The 18,440-nt window shown below is 49.7% G+C and overlaps 6 protein-coding genes across 6 annotated transcripts; 4 read left to right on the forward strand and 2 right to left on the reverse strand.

Moving 5' to 3' along the window:
* Nucleotides 1-1,530: 1,530 nt before the first annotated feature.
* F4813DRAFT_107364 (uncharacterized protein) lies at nt 1,531-4,410 on the forward strand. Its single transcript, XM_049238458.1, has 2 exons — nt 1,531-2,138; nt 2,222-4,410. Exons 1-2 carry the CDS (start codon nt 1,702-1,704, stop codon nt 3,882-3,884), a joined length of 2,100 nt encoding a protein of 699 aa, XP_049104365.1. The 5' UTR covers nt 1,531-1,701; the 3' UTR covers nt 3,885-4,410.
* On the reverse strand, nt 4,110-5,597 carry F4813DRAFT_107274 (uncharacterized protein). The gene is made up of 2 exons (XM_049238457.1): nt 5,300-5,597; nt 4,110-5,156 (listed from the first exon to the last, which is right to left on the reverse strand). Exons 1-2 carry the CDS (start codon nt 5,378-5,380, stop codon nt 4,335-4,337), a joined length of 903 nt encoding a protein of 300 aa, XP_049104366.1. The 5' UTR covers nt 5,381-5,597; the 3' UTR covers nt 4,110-4,334.
* Nucleotides 5,598-6,851: 1,254 nt separating this feature from the next.
* Nucleotides 6,852-9,712, reverse strand: F4813DRAFT_107272 (kinase-like protein). The gene is made up of 3 exons (XM_049238456.1): nt 9,023-9,712; nt 7,933-8,971; nt 6,852-7,880 (listed from the first exon to the last, which is right to left on the reverse strand). Exons 1-3 carry the CDS (start codon nt 9,621-9,623, stop codon nt 7,526-7,528), a joined length of 1,995 nt encoding a protein of 664 aa, XP_049104367.1. The 5' UTR covers nt 9,624-9,712; the 3' UTR covers nt 6,852-7,525.
* Nucleotides 9,713-10,336: 624 nt separating this feature from the next.
* Nucleotides 10,337-11,608, forward strand: F4813DRAFT_107544 (WW domain binding protein 11-domain-containing protein). The gene is made up of 2 exons (XM_049238461.1): nt 10,337-10,731; nt 10,796-11,608. Exons 1-2 carry the CDS (start codon nt 10,659-10,661, stop codon nt 11,530-11,532), a joined length of 810 nt encoding a protein of 269 aa, XP_049104368.1. The 5' UTR covers nt 10,337-10,658; the 3' UTR covers nt 11,533-11,608.
* A 373-nt stretch (nt 11,609-11,981) lies between these two features.
* Nucleotides 11,982-13,930, forward strand: F4813DRAFT_107530 (MFS general substrate transporter). Its single transcript, XM_049238460.1, has 2 exons — nt 11,982-12,805; nt 12,885-13,930. The coding sequence occupies exons 1-2, from the start codon at nt 12,313-12,315 to the stop codon at nt 13,790-13,792; spliced, it is 1,401 nt and encodes a 466-aa protein (XP_049104369.1). The 5' UTR covers nt 11,982-12,312; the 3' UTR covers nt 13,793-13,930.
* A 1,089-nt stretch (nt 13,931-15,019) lies between these two features.
* Nucleotides 15,020-16,950, forward strand: F4813DRAFT_344426 (DNA/pantothenate metabolism flavoprotein). Its single transcript, XM_049241661.1, has one exon. It carries the CDS (start codon nt 15,175-15,177, stop codon nt 16,657-16,659), a length of 1,485 nt encoding a protein of 494 aa, XP_049104370.1. The 5' UTR covers nt 15,020-15,174; the 3' UTR covers nt 16,660-16,950.
* Nucleotides 16,951-18,440: the final 1,490 nt, after the last annotated feature.

The following is an 18,440-nucleotide window of genomic DNA, read 5'->3' on the forward strand; positions in this document are numbered from 1 at the left end:
AACCCGCGTGAGAGGTAGGTAGGTATCCTTTCCGGGTTTGGGAAAAATTCTTTTCCTTCTATCAATTTTTTCTCTCCTCGTGTAGTCGGCCTCGGTTTCCCATTCTAGCCGCCGACAGCATCGCAGCTGGACCGGGGTCGTCCAATAACCGAAATGACTCGGCGTGGGGGTTTCCCAAGGGGGAGAAGACGCGGCAGGGTCGTCAGCTGGTCCACTAGGCGCGGGGGGGGGGGAGAGGCAAAGATGATCTCGAGTTTCCAGCATGTAGCAGCGAAGAATCGAGATGGGGTTGGGGGGTTGGTTAAGGGAGAAAAAAGCGCCCGGTTGATCGTGAGGTCATCTGTCTATTTCTTGAGTGATCTCCCGCGTAGGAATGATGTCGTGCTACCCACGGTCTCCTGCTTCTCGTCAGACAAGCATGGAGTGGCTTCGAGCGGGTGATGTTTGTCGTTCCTTCGAGCGTCACCGCAAATGCTGATCCCTCAAGTAAGACCCCGCGCCAAATAGTCGAACCATTGACCAATCATCACGAGCGTATAAACAATGCGACAGCGAACTCCAACTTTTATACGACTTTCCCTTATCGTCCACGGCATTGGCAATGAGAGCTGTTGTTGTTAAGCTTAGTGTGAGTGAGAAGTTGAACCGTTTGTCTGACGAAATGGGGACCTCCTAAAAGATATAGACGGTAGATATGAGTGCTCCTCCTTGAGTATCTTGTAAGTGACCACATCTGCCTATCTCTGATGGGCGTTCGAATGGGGCAGGTGACCAGGGGTTATACAGCCCTCTATCGTTACTCTAGAAGCCCACCAGATAGCACAGAGCTTGAGAATCGTAGCCTTCAGCTGGATGGGACGGGCGTAGAATTTATATTGTTCTAGGTAACCTGTCACAAGAGCTGCTAGACAATTTGTTACATAATAAGTCGCAAATCCAAGTCAGAATGTCGTCTAATTGCGCCATCAAGGTCCTGTTCCACCAAAGATAAACCCCAGCTGCTATCTGAGCTTAAGAAACATCAGCTGTGATTGAATCTGTCTTATCCTTGGATATCTGGCATACGCATCTGGGCTAGACACACATATGCATGAGAGGTAGGTATACATACTATGTAGTTGGCGGCGTATCTGGGGTAAGATCTAGATAGAGATATCTATGACAACTCGACCGCCAGATTGCTCGAAATGGTAGGGGTCTCAGCAAGAGGCTCTCCCTCTTGTCGATCTATTCTTATCTCCCCTATCACGCAATCTCCGCCTTATCTTGAGGAATGTGAACACGGACATCTGCGTGTCCCAAGCCTTATTCAATCCCATAAAGCTGCTAGGCCATCCATCTTTATCATTCCGTCTTAGATTTTCTTGTTGGTGTTGTTGTTGTCCCCAGGCTGTTACGTAGCTTTGAGAGCCACCGAATAAAAGGTTCACTCCTGTGGTAAGACTGGTGAAGATTGGAACCCTTGAGCTGTGAGGCTTAATCCTGCTGATGAGAAATGGCTTTCTCAATTGATCAAAATGGCCTCACAAAGCCGCAAGCGAGGCATAGCCCTTTGTTCGACTTAGCGTTGTCAACAGTCCCTTTGTGTATGGGTCGACTCAGCGGCGATGGGGGCTGATGGGAACTCATCGAAATATGCTGCCCTGCTTGGGTGCTTAGGCATAATGGCACATTACAAAATACACATACATCGCCAGGACGATGTTGGCGATAGTCTCGACAGACTTTAATTTTAAGCGGACCTGCCTTCAAACTTTGTTATGGACTGGTCTACTTTTTCAATCAAGATGTGACAGTGAATGGACAGGTGGAAGCACATCAGAACTGGGAATACTAGGTCCACCCACCGTCCACATCTCAACCACCACGATCACGACAACAATAGCATACAACCCTGCTGCAGCACCACCAGATTCGATGTATTCGTTATTAGGGTGCTACGGACGAGGGGCCGGGGCCAGGTCCGGGCCTGGCAACCAGAACGGAAATCTTTTCGGAAAAGAAGGGGACTATGTTGTCCTCACCACGGTGCCTGATGACCAGTTGACGATACGGGCTTGCCTCGAAGGCTGTGACGAGTTGGTCCCGCTAAAGAAGACTTCTGACCATTATGGACTCGTTGGACTGAGTAATGGAAGGTAAACGATCATACCCTGCTGCGTTACTAGCAACCTCCAAGCTATTCTACCTGTATGCGTGATACTAACGAACCGGGTAACAGAGAGTGTTTCTGCGGATTGAAACTTGTGGCAGAAGCTCGTAAACTTACTCTTGGGGATTGCAACATGCCTTGTACCGGCGATTCAGGGCTATCATGTGGAGGAGCGGATACTGTCGCCGTATATACTCTCATCGTCGCCAGCGAGAGTGACAAGGTTACAAGCCATGACAGAACCCAGGATAGCAGCCAGAGCGATGAAAAAGGAGACGAGAGCGCGGCCACCCCTACAGGAACTTCGCTATCTTTCACTGTCGTCAATACGAGTGCGGCCCTCAAAGCTACAGGTGGCCTAGAGCTTACAGAAACCGAAACCCTAGGAGGTTCACAGGAGACATCAGGGAAGGCAATCATACCCTCATCATCACTTCTTCCCTCGTCAACACCATCAGATTCTCCTGATGCTCCAACCACCGGACCTGCCATCGCCGCGATAACGGGCAGTGTCTCGGGCACCATCATCCTAGTAGCGTTCGTGGTTCTGTGTGTCCGAGCCTATAAGCGGAAGAAGCTCCAGGAGGCCGCGCGTAAAGAGGCTGTAGTTATACCCGAGAGCCAGCACGAGGACAACGACAAGCAGCTCACGCGACGACCGGCCCCAAGCGCGATCGATACTACGGGACATCAACTCCGTGATCTGAACAAAGGAACCGGACCTGTCGCCGGAGACGGCTATGAACGTGGACATGGCAAACGAGACGAGGATTTAAGTACCGGCGCATCAACAGACGGCGCATACTTGGTGCCCTCCACGCCCGCCCTCGAGTCTGGTACCCGTCTCCGTCATCCCGAGCACTCTGCACGCCTTGCAACAGCTCCATTGCCAACCATCGAAAGTGACACCCTGTACTTCAAACTAATGGACGAAGTCCGCACCGGCCCTGGTGTATCAGTAGTAGCGACCCCTTCGCCATCCAGCCCGCCTCCGTCGGCAACAAGCTCATCGGTCCAGTGGCGAGGAAATCCCCTGAATCCCCTGACGCCGTCGGCAGCATCCACCGGCCAGTTCAGTTTCGACTTCAACGCCAAGCCCAGCGTGTCGAGCCCAACACCGGCTGCCCGTCCCGAAGCCACCCCTGGCGATCGTGCTTGGCACAGGCGCAAGGTATCTAAGACGTTCCAGCCGCCGGCCAGCGGACCTCCTTCTATACCGCTGCCCCCCACGCCGCCTCGACGACAGCAGCAGCAGCAGCAGCGAGCTTTCGATTCGGTGCACTTCACTCCCACGCCCGCGTCGAGGGTAAAGCCTGGCCACGGCCAGCACGATAACGGCGAGAAGAAAGAGGGTGCTCGCGCCGCCGCATTGCCCGCGGGCCAGGGCTCGGAAGCGGCAGAAACACCAGCGCCAGCGCCAGCGCTGAAGGACTCCCCTACGATACCGCGAGCACAGGGGGATTCTCAGGATTTTCGACAAGTAGGAACCCCTGGACAGCAAACGAGCGGCGAAGGAATGGGAGAAGTAGGAATGCAGCTGATGCCGCCTAGCACACCCGCGGGACCGTCTGGCTCTCGTCCGAATAGGGATACGATCTACACGGTGGGAGAAGAAGAAGAAGAAGACTGGCCTGTCAACGGCGGCAGTGAGGCAGAAGGACCGGAAATTTCGCCTGTGTCGACGGATACGGTCGGAACGAGCATTCTGTTCCCGTCGGATGATGAGCATTAGGCGTAGTGTACCTATGGCATAGGTAGTAAAGCCAACAATATCATGCGTTGTTTTACATGCTACAGATCTCTGGTAAAGAGAGAAACCACTAGGTTACAGGAGAAATCAATATACTTGATTCCACATCAAACTGACCATTTCTCACGTCGTCTAAGTGTCCTAAGGTAACCAACCATTAATCATTCTTCTTCCTATTGCATCAAGGAACTCCATACCTACTAATGTACCCAACCTACATTAAACGTCTCGTTTTGTATTATACCTAACCTAGGTACCTAACTATCAAAGTAGCAAAACTCCATTTCGTATACCCAAGACGCCATCTCATCTCCCTCTTCATCCCCAAGGGAGCGAACGAGGCTCGCGTAGATATGCTTCTGAAGACCAATGTATCTAAGTAAACCCAGCCCCTATATCCGGCAAGAGGCATATAGATAAAGCCAAGTTCCCTCATAGCATACCAGCAACAACCAATATCGCCCCCAGCGCAACCCCCATCATACCCGTAACAACCGAGCCCTCCGCCCCCGGCCCCATCCCCATCCCCACCGGCGCCGCACCGCTCTCCGCACCGTCCGTCGCAGTCGGCGTCCCCAGCGTCGTAGACGTAGTCAGCGTACCGCTCACAGCCAGCGCCACAGCCGCAAGTCCGGTCCCCGTCGTCGTAGCGCCGGCCGTATCGGTAGTCGTAAACGTGACGGTCTCCGTAGTCGTAGGGCCCCAGCTCCAGCCCGATCCCCAGCCAACCCAGCCGTTAAACCCGCCCAGCCCGTTCCAACCGCACCCAGGCCCTACGAACCACGGGGACCCGTCGAACGCGCAGCCCGTGACGGTGGCCACGCCGCCCGTCCACGTGCGCGACGACTGGAAGGCCGACGCCCACTCGCTCCAGTACTGTCTGTACGAGTCGACCGCAGACGCGTTCGGGGGCCCGTTGCCGTTGCCGTTGCCGCTGCCAAACGGGCCGCCGAACGCCTTTGCGCCGCCGCCCCAGCCCCCCGGCACGGCCCAGGTGACGGGGCCGCCCGAGTACGTGACGGTGCGTACGCCGGTGCTGCCGGCGGACGTGCACTCGGCGTACTGGGAGCACAGGGAGCTGGAGAGCGAGGTGTAGGACTCGAAGGCGGTGGAGGAAGATGACGTGGCGCACGCGCTGCTGATGCACGAGTTGATGCTGCTGCCGTGGTCCGAGTCGCAGTACTCGGACTGCGCGGGCCAGCCGCTGGTTATGGTGGCTGTGGGGCTGGACCAGGCGGAGGAGAGGCAGGATTGCTTTAGGGGGGGAGGTGTTAGTATATTGGAGTGAATAGATCATAAAGGAGCGTAGCTAGATAGGGAGCAGGGGCGTATACGGTAGGAGAGAAGGGGTATAGCGAGCAGGCGGACTAGAGGAGCAGGCAAGAAAAGGAACTCACAGCACAACCAGGAGCGCCTCTCCACCACTGCGCAGAAGCGGCCGCAGGCGCCAAGACGATGGCGACGGTTGATGTCTTCATCTTCCCCAAGCGGACTCGTATAAGCAAGCGGTATGTATGTGTGTATGGACGAACAAACGTATATCTAGGTACTTCCTATAACTATTCCAAGACCAACGATGCTTACTCCAAGACGTCAAGAAGCCTTCTTGAGTACGTATAAGAAGAAACCAAAGCACGTGTAGATAGGAAGAACCGAAGAAAGCATGCAAAGTCGAGAGAAAAAACACGAGAGCATATACTTATATGCTGCTCTCTCTGGGTGGCCGAACAAAGACCGGACGGCTCGGTCAGCAATCGAGACTTTTGTGTCATGTATGTCAAGGGCTATCACGTAACCAAGACGAGTGTGTCCAACACCAGGGCTGCGAAGACCGTTCGTCATCACCCTCACCCTCGCCCTCGCCTACCCATCTTTGTCTATCTGCTTGCTGTCCTGTCCTGTCCTGCATATTCTAATTCTCGGCGCGCGTGATCCTCTCCCTTCCTCTCCAAGTACGCACTTGCGGAACATTGGCTCGGCTACCACATACATACATACATAGGTGCCCTATCTCGGGGGGGGGGGGGGGGGGCGGACAGGGAGAAAAAGGAAAGAGATGCAAAGAAGAATTAAGGTCAGGACAAGTTCGGGCTGAGTTTCGCGGCGGGACATGTAAGCTTCCAGAAGACCCTTTCTCTTCCCTGGCCCACCGCTGGTTCCCAGTTGCCGATCCTACAACGCGTGAGCCCAGCTGAAGCCGCGCGTCCACGCAGCAGCAGTAGCAGCTCGCCGCCCGCGAGAGAGAAGAGAATACACGGCGTCTATGTACGACCATATCTGGGGAAGACAGCGTGAACGTGGTTGGTTGATGGAAGATCGGCTCGGGATATACCGTCCTACGAGAGCCACGACGTACGTACCTACTATGAGGTACCTACATAGGTCGCGTAAGCTGGGCTGGCTGTGTGGATTAGACCCAGGCTTGCCAGTGCCGTAGGAGTCGTAATCGCCCATGTTCGGCCTACCAGCACGCAGAATATCGCCGTGAGGAGTAGGTAACTAGCCAGTCTGTGTCTAAGGCAACTAAATGCAGGGCAACTTGTCCATCGACTTTCCCACACCTAGTTCACATAGTATGACGGCATACATAGTACGATCTTGGATCAAACGTGGACACATTCGATCACTTACTCTCCTCTACCGGGAACTGGGTGGCTAAGCACTATTAAGCTTCGTCAGTGCCAGGTTGTGTCTTGTAAATGGAAGCTTGTTTGCGCGGGGTTAAGCATTGGGGACGTCCGAAAGCTTGGTGAAGCATATTTGTGACCAATCAGCCGTCATCTCGGTGCTTTGGTAGTCCTCAAATGGCTAATTCTGCCAGCTTTCCGGTCCCGAAACCACGCCAGTTTTCTTCGCTTTCTTTGCTTACCGCCCTCTTGTACTCTCAACTTCCTACTAATTCATCTACTTCGCGTTTAAGTTCGGAGATTCTTAAATATAATTAGACAAGATTTAACCTTATCTATTTCATGACGAGCATTTTCTTTTTCAACCCCCGACTTGAATGGATCAGCAAACGGTATTGTAAAATCGAGCTTCTTCTTCATTATAGAAAGCCTGGAATATCCATATCAAAGACTGACGTGTGGTCTGCCGATCACCTTCGACGTTTCAATATTGAAGACGTAAGCATATGCTCATCGGGACAGAAAACTTGACAGGGCAACAAAGATGGTACATAGTAGGCTATACCTGAGGCTGAAATAAGGACAGTCTATTGCGACACTGTTGTACACGACTGGTGCTACTTCCCTGCCTCTCGACGTCGAAGCCCTATGGCTTCCCTCGGAACGACCGTGCCGGAATTAGACGCGTATACCCTATACCCTATACCCTATACCCTCCATTAACCCCCCTTGGTAAAACTCCTAATACAATATGCATAAGACCTGAAAACGCCCTTCTTGGAATCAATAAATAGCTCCTCGAGGAGCCACTGGCCGAAAAACAAAGAAAATGCGGTATTAACCACATTACCGTGTGACGATATCTTAGGGGTATTGTCTAAAAACTACCCGTCGCCATCAAATCATGTGGATATTATGTGGCGGCGAACAACAAAACTTGTCAACCTAAAACGAGGTGGGTCACCGCCTCTTGAATTTAGACAGCGGACGCCTACCCTAGAGCATCGTGCCAAACGTCTCGTCAGTCTGGATCCGCTTCCGTGGGCTGCCGTCCTCCGTGGTAGGTTTTCGATGACGGAACGTAAATCCAACGAAGAGGCCCTTGCCCATCTGCTCTTCTCGATCGGCCATAGATTCAAGAGCCTGTTGTTTATCGTGGACTTCTTTGTACTTGGCCATATCAGCTTCGTTGGTGAAATCATCAAAGTACCCTGCGTCCGTCTCCGAATCCAGCTCGGGTACAAACGGGGCTTTCGAGTCTCTCAGGGTGTTCCAGTCTACTTCGGCAAAATAATGATGCTCGAAGATATCCTTAATATTGGAAAACCGCTTGGATCTCGAATTGATACACCTGGAGCCTGTTAGCCTTATATTTTTCACCCTAATATTCACACGAAACTTACGTAGTGATAAAGTTCCAGGTACGGGTACTTAAGAAATAGTTCGGATCCTCCCAGACCGGTCGCTTAAGCACTTCTTTCCAATGCTTCAGATTATGCCACGTCTCATCGGCCGTAGAGCCTGCGAAGGGAGGAAATCCTGTGAGGGCTTCGAATAGCATGCATCCTAGGCTCCAATAGTCGACAGTGTAGTCGTACTCCTCGCCGCGGAGCACCTCCGGAGCCATGTAATCTGGTGATCCTACTATGGATTTCGCATAATTCGTGTCCCTCTCACGCATGGTTTGATAACCCTCTCGGCGCTCTGCCACGGTTCGTTTTTCCATAGCTTTACCAAACGGCACAGTAGTCTCGGAAGCCTTCTCGAGTCTGATGCGCATCGAATTGATCTTTGACGATGCAACATTGCCAGCCGCCAAGCCGAAGTCGGTTAATTTGACGTGGCCAGTGGAATCAATAAGGAAGTTTTCTGGTTTTAAATCTCGGTGAATATAACCCAGCTTGTGAAGTGCATCCACGGAGCAGAACATCTCGGCGATATAGAAACGAGCATGGCGGTTGGATAAGACGCCCGTGTTGTTGAGGAGAGTTCTAAAGTCTCCACCAGGTACGTATTCCATGGCAAGATAGATATTCTTGTCGTCTTGGAACGAGTACAAGAGGCGGACGAGCCACTCGCTGTTTGCAGTGGTAAGGATGTCTCTTTCCGTGAGGACATGGCGGATCTCGTCCAACTTAAAGAGCAGCTTCTTGCTCATGACTTTCAAGGCGCACACCTCCTTGGTATCCTTTTTCTGGGCCAAGAACACTTGTCCGTAGCCTCCTTGACCAACCTGAGTCAGGATTTGGAAGTCACCCTGTCGAAGGCGTATACGACGCTTGCGGAGATTTGCCCGCTCTCTGCCAGTGTACCTCTGCCACAACTGATTGTACTCTTCTTGATCAGTTTCCGGAGGCGCAGGCACCTCAGCCTTGAATGCGTTTAGCCGCGACTGTCTGGCACCGACATAGGTGAGCAGGTCGAAATAGTAGTCTAGGAAGTCTTCAAGCAGTCAGCAGTGTAAACATGGTTAACTTGGCAAGGTAATCTTACACAGTTGCGTGACATTAACTAGACGGCGGACGTTGGGCTTCTTCAAAAGCTCCATTTCTTCAGGAGTAAGACCGCGAGAGGTGTTAAATCTCTTGGTCGTGGGCGTTATTGGCCGACTATCTCGGAGCTGGTAGAGTTCTGCCCGCGATATCGCAGCTTGGTTGTGCTGATAGACCGAGTCTCGCACCGGGATTCTAGACGGTGGCGTGTTCTCTTGTCCTTGCTTCTTTAAGGGAGTTCCCGTGGGCTCCCCTGTCTTATGAACGATGCTGTTATCCACAGTGGGGGATGCAGTCGGAAAGTATCCATCATCAGCTGGTTGGATGTTGCTTTTGGCCGGCGATAGAGGGCTAGCTCCATTTTGAGGTCTTCCAAGTCTGACAGGGCTATCGAGAGAAACCGGGTTGAGTTTCAATGCATCGAATGTAGTAGGAAGTTCGTTGGCTCCTGGAGGTATCGTCTTCTTGCTCGGGCTACCCTGAGGTGTAGAGACGGGAGTGATGAATGTGTTCTTGGTCGGCGTGCCTGGAAGGTCTGAAACGGGCGACTTTGCGTCTTTTGGGCCTGGAGAGGGAAACATGGTGGAAAGGAAGCTTGCCATAGCTAAAGACACCAATGAAGAAGGTTATAGTAACTTCTAGTGTTGAGGCGTCGAAGGACGACCAAATAGGTAAACACGAAGGCCGGGGTAAGGGAGGGGCTCGCCGTGGGAGCAGTTAGCAAAAAGATGAAGATGAATCCAATTGATAAAGAATAAGACCAATTCTCATTCGAGGGTTTATGGTTTATGGGATATGGATTATGGTTTATGGATTATGGATTATGCAAGATGCAAGAAAAAAGATCCAAACTCCATGCACGATGGTTGATCACTGGCAACCAAATGATGCTTGTTTTTATTACATGCCGGTTGGAAGAATGAAAGGTGGGATATGTTCGCAATTGGGCTGCGATGAGAGGATGGCGGGGTCTTGAATTCTTGGGGAACAATAATAGACACAATAATAGATTAAATTATGTACATACATCGAGATATGGAGGTAGATACCTTAGGTTAGGTACCTCATACCTAGTAAAGTCAAAAGTCAACATTGTCACCCCGGCAGCCGCTAGACTACGGAGCGCCTAAGCTTTCTGTTGTGCGCACCTGGTTGCTGAGATCTCCCTTCCCTTGGCTCCCTTGCTTAGTGCACCGTGCTACAGCTACGTGCCACGGTTGGTTACCCAGTAAGTATGTACGTACCGTGTGCACCTAACCTAGAATACACTAGACCCGGCTGCCCTGGCGTTATCCCCTGCCAACTTTAAGCCACTCTGCTGGAATCCCTAGCTACCAGCTTATCGTCCAGTTTGTCTTATCATCGATGGGGGATAGGGATACCGTTTTAATTACCTGGTACTCGAGTATCATCACACTGTGTCATTGATGTGATGCAATAGCGTTGCACAAGGCTGAAATAAATATCCTGCAAGAACCCATATTTCATAACTACCTACCTTTAGGTCCTACGTACCTACTTCAATGTTCCTTGTCCCCAACGGCGCGTTTCCACCCGATTTATGCTGAAGTGCAACGCAGTTTCTAACGACCATCAATCTTTCGCAATAGCTGTATATACCTTGTTATCTGACTACCATGCCGAAGGAGAAGAATTTCAACCCGGTGCAGGCTCAGCGCAAAGCTGACAAGGCTAAAGCGCTCAAGAAAGGTAATTGCATATCGCTACCACGACGTTCGACGATATTGAACACCTATTAACGGTCTACTCGTAGGCAAGGCAGAAGCCGCCACCCGCCGAAATGAGAAGCTCGCAAAACGAAACCCCGAGAGGTTGCAGAAGCAGATCGACGACCTGAAGAAGATTACCTCTAGCGGCGGCAAACTCACCAAGCACGAAGAATCGATACTAGAAGGGTTGGAACGCGACCTGAAAGCAGTTAATAAGGCTAGGGAAGCACTGGGCGATAAGGCACCATCTTTTGGCCGTAGCGGTGGCTTTAGAGGCGACGGTCAAGGGAACAATAATGTGCTGGGCAAGCGAAGAAGAGGCGGCGACGACGGCCTAAGCAGCGATAGCGACGTGCCAGACGATGTTAAAAGTATACCCATGCCGCGAGACACGCCGCCGCCAATTCCGAAGGAGATATTAGACAGATGGTATGCAAAACGCAGGGCAGCACGAAATGCAAATGATACACCTCTGGGCGGTCAAGACAAGCAACCGCCGCCAACCGCGCCGGTAGAATCTAAGACGGTATATGAATCGAAGCCAATAGTACGCGATTTGCGTAAGGAAGCCGTTAGCGCATTCATGCCCACGGCAGTTCGGATGAAGATGGAAAAGAGCAAAGGCCACGGTGGTCTAATGGAGCCTGAAGAAGCAGACCGTTTGGAGAAAGAAGGCTATCTCAAAGCTACCCCAGCCCAAAATGACGCGTCAGAACTCGCTACGACGACGACAGGGCCCCAAAAAGTTTCGATGGAGGAAGTGGGAGACGATCAAGATTGAGCCTATCGAAATTCAATAACCATCCAACTTATTCTCGCGGGTGGCCGTCAGAGTCGGGTCCGTTCCTATTAGTTGAAAGTGCGGTGGTTCCTAGCTAAACGCTATGGCTGCTGATAGAGTGCAGAGCTTGGTTGTCTTGGATGTCTTGGTTGTCACACTTTGGCTAAATCTAACCTAGGTAGTGTTTCCCCTGCTTCCTGAAGGAGGGACGTGCCGTCCCTTCGTCGCTGGTGCCTGCAGCCAGAGACGCTTCCTGGTAAGAAATACAGCTTATCAAAAGGTCTGTTGGTTCTAGATACCCAAGTCTGGAGCATTGGGTATCACTCTGTCCAGGGGTAGACCGGTAGTTAAAGGTTTTGTGGAGGTGAATGGATCTGTAGCGGCTGCGTAGTACGAATTTTCGAGACGTAATCCATATGCAAAAAGAGTGAGATATCACGTCTTTCACACCTTGCTGCTCGACGACTGGCTAAAGTGGGTTCTGGCGGGGTTAGAAAAGTGCGGTCTGTTGCCTCCGAGGACGGATGGTAACCTTGATGTTCCTGGATTTCGGTCGAGGTCGAACGCTAATGTGGACCCAGATAGTCGTCGATGTTAAAATGTAACTACCAACATTCATGTTGGGTCCACGAAAAGTTTGTAGCTATAGCTGCTATAAAAAAAAGCTTGCAGACGTGCCCAACTAAAAAACAGTAAAAATCACGATTCCTAATGGTCTTCAACACCACTCGATAACACCAGTCTTGCCTACCTAATGTATAAGATAGACTCGGCGGCGCAATGGAAGATATAGAAAAGGCCGGACAATTCCCACAACAGACCCCTGCTATAGAAACCCCTGGTTCGACTTATCTTGAAAAGGATCAAGGATACTTCGACGCAAACCAGAAGCCTGATTTGTTTGCACGGGGCTATGGGCAGGCCGTCGACAAGACTAATACTAACACCGGGCGTGAGACCCTCCTCGGGGATGAAACATACCCGGAAGGAGGGTTAGAGGCGTGGATTGTCGTCTTTGGATCATGGTGTGGTCTTCTTGCCTCGCTGGGGCTGATGAACAGCATTGCAACGCTCCAGACGTACATTGGGACGCACCAGCTCTCCAACTACGATGAGGGTATCGTCGGGTGGATTTTTTCTTTATATACAGCATTGTGTTTTCTCTGCGGCGTGTATATCGGACCGCTCTTTGACAAATACGGGCCGAGGTGGCTAGTTGGGCCAGGCGGTATAATTGTTGTCGCCAGTGTTATGCTGTTGAGCATCTGTACAGGTATGTTGCCTCCTTTTCTTTTTTTCTTCTTTTCTTTTCACCTTAACTCGTGGAAAATATGCATGCTAACTTTGTTCAGAATATTGGCATTTCATGCTCAGCTGGGGCATCCTTAATGGGATAGCAACATCGTTTCTATTCACTCCGTGTCTCGCAGCCATTGGTCACTTTTTTAATGAGCGCCGTGGGTTTGCCTCGGGGCTCGCAAGTACGGGCGGCGGGCTAGGCGGCGTAATTTTTCCATTGATAATGCAAAGTCTCTTCGACAGGGTGGGATGGGGATGGACAATCCGCATCCTGGGTTTTATTTGCCTTTTCCTACTTACTTTTGCTGGTCTTTTAGTTAAGAGGCGGTTGCCTCCGGCTCACAACGCGAGTCCGCATCCGGACTTTCGTATTCTAAGGGAAAAGTCTTTTTTGCTCCTTACCATCGGCGTTTTTTTCCTGGAGTTCGGGCTTCTTATCCCGCTCGCCTACATCTCGAGTTACGCACTCGCGAACGGCTTTAGTGAAAGCTTTTCCTTCCAGATTTTGCCTATTCTCAACGCGGCGTCGGTGTTTGGGCGTGCATTGCCCGGTTGGTGGGCGGATAAAATCGGTGCCTTCAACACGAATATGATATCTCTTTGCGCCACAATCTTTGCGTGTTATGTTGTGTGGTTGCCGTTTGGCCACACGACTCCGGGGCTCGTCATATTTGCCGTCATGTTTGGGTTTTCGACGGGCAACAACATCAGCATTACTCCAGTCTGCGTGGGAAAGTTGTGCCAAACGCAGAACTACGGTAGGTATTATGCTACCTGTTACACTATTGTTTCTATTGCTGTTCTACTCGGCCTTCCCGTTGCAGGTTCCATCGTCAAGTCTGCCGATGGTAACTACTGGGGTCTTATCGTATTTACGGGGCTTACCCAGATTATTTCTGTCGTCGCCATGTACGCGGCTAGGGCAGAGAAAGTGGGATGGTCACTTTGGGCTAACTTCTAGCTAAGGCGAGTCTGGCTATCTAAGGTTTTCTATCACCTTGGGCAGCATGAAGGACTGAGTACCTCGAAATAAATTCCTCGGTATCAGGTAACCGGCCGGTTTTGGGGATAGAATTTTGGGGTACGGCATAAATAAACATAGAGGGAAACCGGAAAAGTTATGAGGTTATTAGAGAAATTGGCTAATGAACACTGTACGTATTTCAGCTACTACGGGGGTTCCTAAGGATTGGAGGTTAATGGGTACGGTCATATTAGGATATCTAACAGGTAGTTTTAGACAAGCCATGGTTGGACTCGAGGATTAAGAATTACGTAGTTATAGCTAATAGGGTTAATACTTGCATAGGTATAAATGAATGTTGAGAAAAATATATTAACACATGTGAAGTGGAGCGTACCTAGGTAGGTACTAAAGGATATACCCACGTATATGTACATACTTCGTACCTAACCTAGTGTAATTGTAGGGACATAATAATAGAATAAGGTTGAACATAGTTCGTGATAGCGTTACAAGGATGTACTTCGTACCTACCTCTCTAGGTACCTACCTAGGTATGTAAAGAAAAAGAAAAAAAAGAAAAGGGCTGCAGGGATCTCCGCACGAAACTCTATTCCTTGGGTCTAAGCTTCCAGGCTGCCAGGGCATTGATCTCCCTTCATCCGATGCATAACCCCACAGAATTTACTCACGTCAGCGGCGAAGACAAAGTTGATTATTGACGATTAACTTGTTGACGACCCATACAACCATACAACTATACAACCATACAACTATACAACCATACAACTATACAACCATACAACCATACACCATATACCATAACAATTATAATTCTCTCATCTGAGCTGCCTATCTGGGGCTTACTATATTTATGTGTGTTTCATAGCTGCATAACCGTGCATGCATATCTATCTCCGAAATATCATCCTCATCTCACCAAAAACCCTCAACCGATTTTTGCGGCAATTTCTACAATTGCCGATAAGACTGTTCGGCCACGAGGTTATTACTATAGTAAGTAAGTCTATCTCTATTTCCTCTTGATATAGATTTATATGTTTTTAATTCAATCCGCAAGCGGGTGTAGTGCACTCTTTGTATGCTTTACGTTGCTTTTCTTTCTGTTAATACAATGTCGAGCCGGACAAGTGGTCCTCCGCACGGCTGACCCGGGGAGGGGGAGGGGGAGGGGGGAGCCGGGGGCCGAGGCTTCGGTCTCACCTCGTCTAAATCAGCCGGAGTGCCGGCGATTACTACATGTAGTAGTCGCCACATGCCGCGCCAGCTTCAGCAGCACATGCATATTACGATTATGTCCTATGTCCCCTGTCCAGTAATTATCTCACATATTCTTATCACAAGAGCCCGTGGCCTCTATGTCTACTATACTTACATATATTCATCCATCAATCCATCAACCCATCAACCCATACGTTGACGGTTCACTTCATTGCTGCATCACTCCACCCACCATGATCGATCCTCTTCTCACTAACAAAATGGCGTCACAGACCTTGGACTTAGATCCCCAGAACTCTTGCTCACTTAGAAAAGAACAAGATTTATCACACCCTTTAAGTCTCGCATTTAATCTATCAGAATCTCGCTTTTCTACTAGGTCGCCATCTATATCCTCCACCTCAAGTCAGGACACCATGTCGAGCAACACTACTAACACATCCGCTTCATCAAACCAAGTGGTTGAAAATGCCTACTTCAGCTCTAACCCACCCCCCAAGGCTTTACCGCAGCATGTTGCGGCCGCTGAATCATTCATAAATCAACACGCGGCGGCGAATAGGCGGGTTGTTCTTGTTACCTCGGGTGGGACTACCGTGCCTCTCGAAAAGCAAACAGTACGCTTTATTGATAACTTCAGCGCCGGAACAAGAGGTGCCACATCGGCCGAGTATTTTCTAGAGTCTGGATATGCTGTTATTTTCATGCATAGACAGTTCAGTCTACTCCCGTACAGTCGGCACTATAGTCATTCCACAGACTGCTTTCTAGACTTCCTGCATGAGGACCCGGATGGCAGTGTCGTCGCGAACCCGGCACACCAAGACAAGATGCTGCGTGTGCTACGCAAGTACAACGCTGCTAAGCGACAGAATCTCCTACTGATGCTCCCGTTCGTGACTATCACCGATTATTTGCACGAGTTACGCGCAGTAGCACAGCTCATGCGCCCACTGGGTCCTAACGGCCTATTATATCTCGCCGCGGCAGTAAGCGATTTCTTTGTACCGGAAGAACGCATGTCGGAACACAAGATTCAAAGCACAGATGCCACAGACATGCTCAAGAAGCAAGGGCCGAAGACAGTCACGAAAGAGCCTAGGGATTCGTCGAACCAAGAAGAGGAGACGTTCGACAACTTTGACTCATCACCAGCCGTGCCGCGGAGTAAGCGTCTTATCGTCGACCTAGATCCTGTGCCTAAATTCCTCAAAAATCTCGTAGACGGCTGGGCGCCCGAGGGTATGATTGTCTCGTTCAAGCTGGAGACTGACCCGGCGATCCTCGTCCACAAGGCCAAGTACTCGCTCGAGCGGTATCAGCACCACCTCGTCATCGGGAACCTGCTGTCGACACGAAAGTGGGAGGTCGTCTTCGTAGCGCCCAATTCAGAGGATAAATGGATTCGCGTCCCCATCAACCGGCGCAAGAAGACGCTGAGCGGCATCGAGGAATTGATTGGCGCATCAGACCAAAATAGTGGAGAGAACAAGCCGTTAGATCCGGCGACGCTGCCGGAGGGCGAACCCGAAATGGAGATTGAAAGTTTGATTATACCCACCGTCGAGGAACTACACTCGAAGCACATAAGGTTAGCTGCTGAGAGGAACGGGCCCAAGTAATAGGTTATTCGGTCCAAGTGAGTTGCTTTGTTAAATCATGGGCGGCGTTTTGTGTATATAGTATATATTCCCAATGTCGATGTCCCCGGCAGAATCCAGTAATTGTATTTTATCTTGCTATAGCTTATATATAGCAAGAAGCCAAGATTTTCCGAGACGCTGATAGCCACCTCAAATACGAGCTAAGCCATTTATATGTACATAGCTCAGAGTGGCGTGATGTTGCATGAAATTATATGACAGTGGTATAGCTACTACCCACTCCCCGATCATCAATGGCAATCTTTATAAGGACAGACAAGTCTAGAAGTTGCGAATAAAAAAAATTCTTTTCTTTTACAAACTAAGAACTTGGACATACCCCCGATGATATAACGAATTTTCTGTGCATTTGACTGCTCTATTCCTGTCCCTATAAATACCTAGGTTAGGAGGTACCTACCCCCTGATGAGAGGGACCCACGGTTTGAACAGTAACGAACAAGGTGTAAATCATCACAAGAGTTGACGCTATTATGCCACCTAAATTGCTTAATATTACAAACAAATTCGACAGGTCTGATTAGAGCGAACAGGGCTAGTAGAAACTACGCGATTCGCTAGATATATGATCCATGAGATACTTATAAAAGCTTGTGACCGAATTCGAGGCAAACCACGAGACATTAATATACCATTCTAGACTGGGGCGTCGTTTGCTATGCTGCTTGAATGATACTACGTCCTTGATAGAAAGGGTTTGTCCTCCGTTTTCGGTAACCTAATAGTGATGTGAAAGAAATATACCGGATTTGAGAAAAGACTGGAGGTCGAGTTCGAGGGACAATATATTCTACCTAATGCTATGCCCTTATAATTTAGCAAGCTTTTAAGCACTTGAAGCTACATAGAAATCCGCATGGAAACGTAAACAAAGCCATAATACCTAACACCGCCGGACGCAGACTTTTTAATGTTGCCTTCTTTGTGTCGTAATATGAACAAAAGTCCTGCTAAACTCGGGCAAGCTTTCCACCCCGTCATGTGCACCCGTAACTTTCCTATTTTTGTTGTTTGGGAACATCACATAGCATCGCCATGGCTCCTGTAGCCGAACCTTCGTGGGGTGCAGACCTCAAATCTGTTGCTACACGGCTACACGATAAACTGCTCAAGGAGGATAAAGCAGTCAATTTTAATGAAAATTTCGATGAAGACAAAGTCGAGAGCATTATATACGAGTTGTTGAATAGCCTGGTACCCGACTTGGTTAAGTCGCGACACGAAGCTCTGGAAGAATCTTTAAGAGAGGCTCGGGATGATGTCAAATGGATAGTAGGTGAAAAAAAGAAAGTTGAAGATATCCTTCAAACAAAGAATGACGAATTGGACAATTTTGAGTCGAAATTTAACGGGGCAATGTCCGCTCAGAGAGAAAAGCACCAAAGGCAGTTAACCGTTGTTGATCTTGAAAAAATGGAAAGGGATGAAATCATCGAAGAAATGAAAGTAAAGATGAGGGATCTAGAGAAGGAGAATAAAATGTTCGTAAGACGAAAAGAGAAGGAATATGCCGAACTAGATAAAAACTTTAAACAACTGACCGAGGAAAAGAATGTTGTCGATAAAGAGCTCAAGCGAGCACAGGAGAAAATCCGGTATAGCGACGTTGACTTGAAACAAGAAATGGCCTGGGGGAAAAAACAGGAGGCTAACTACAAGGCAATGATGGAGGAATTCACAAAGTCAGAGAAAAGTTTAAAATCCGCTCTCAAGACGTCAGAAGAACTTCAAACCCAGGT

This window comes from Daldinia decipiens, assembly GCF_022478715.1.
Source record: "Daldinia decipiens strain CBS 113046 unplaced genomic scaffold F4813scaffold_2, whole genome shotgun sequence".
NCBI classification, from domain to species: Eukaryota; Fungi; Ascomycota; class Sordariomycetes; order Xylariales; family Hypoxylaceae; genus Daldinia; species Daldinia decipiens.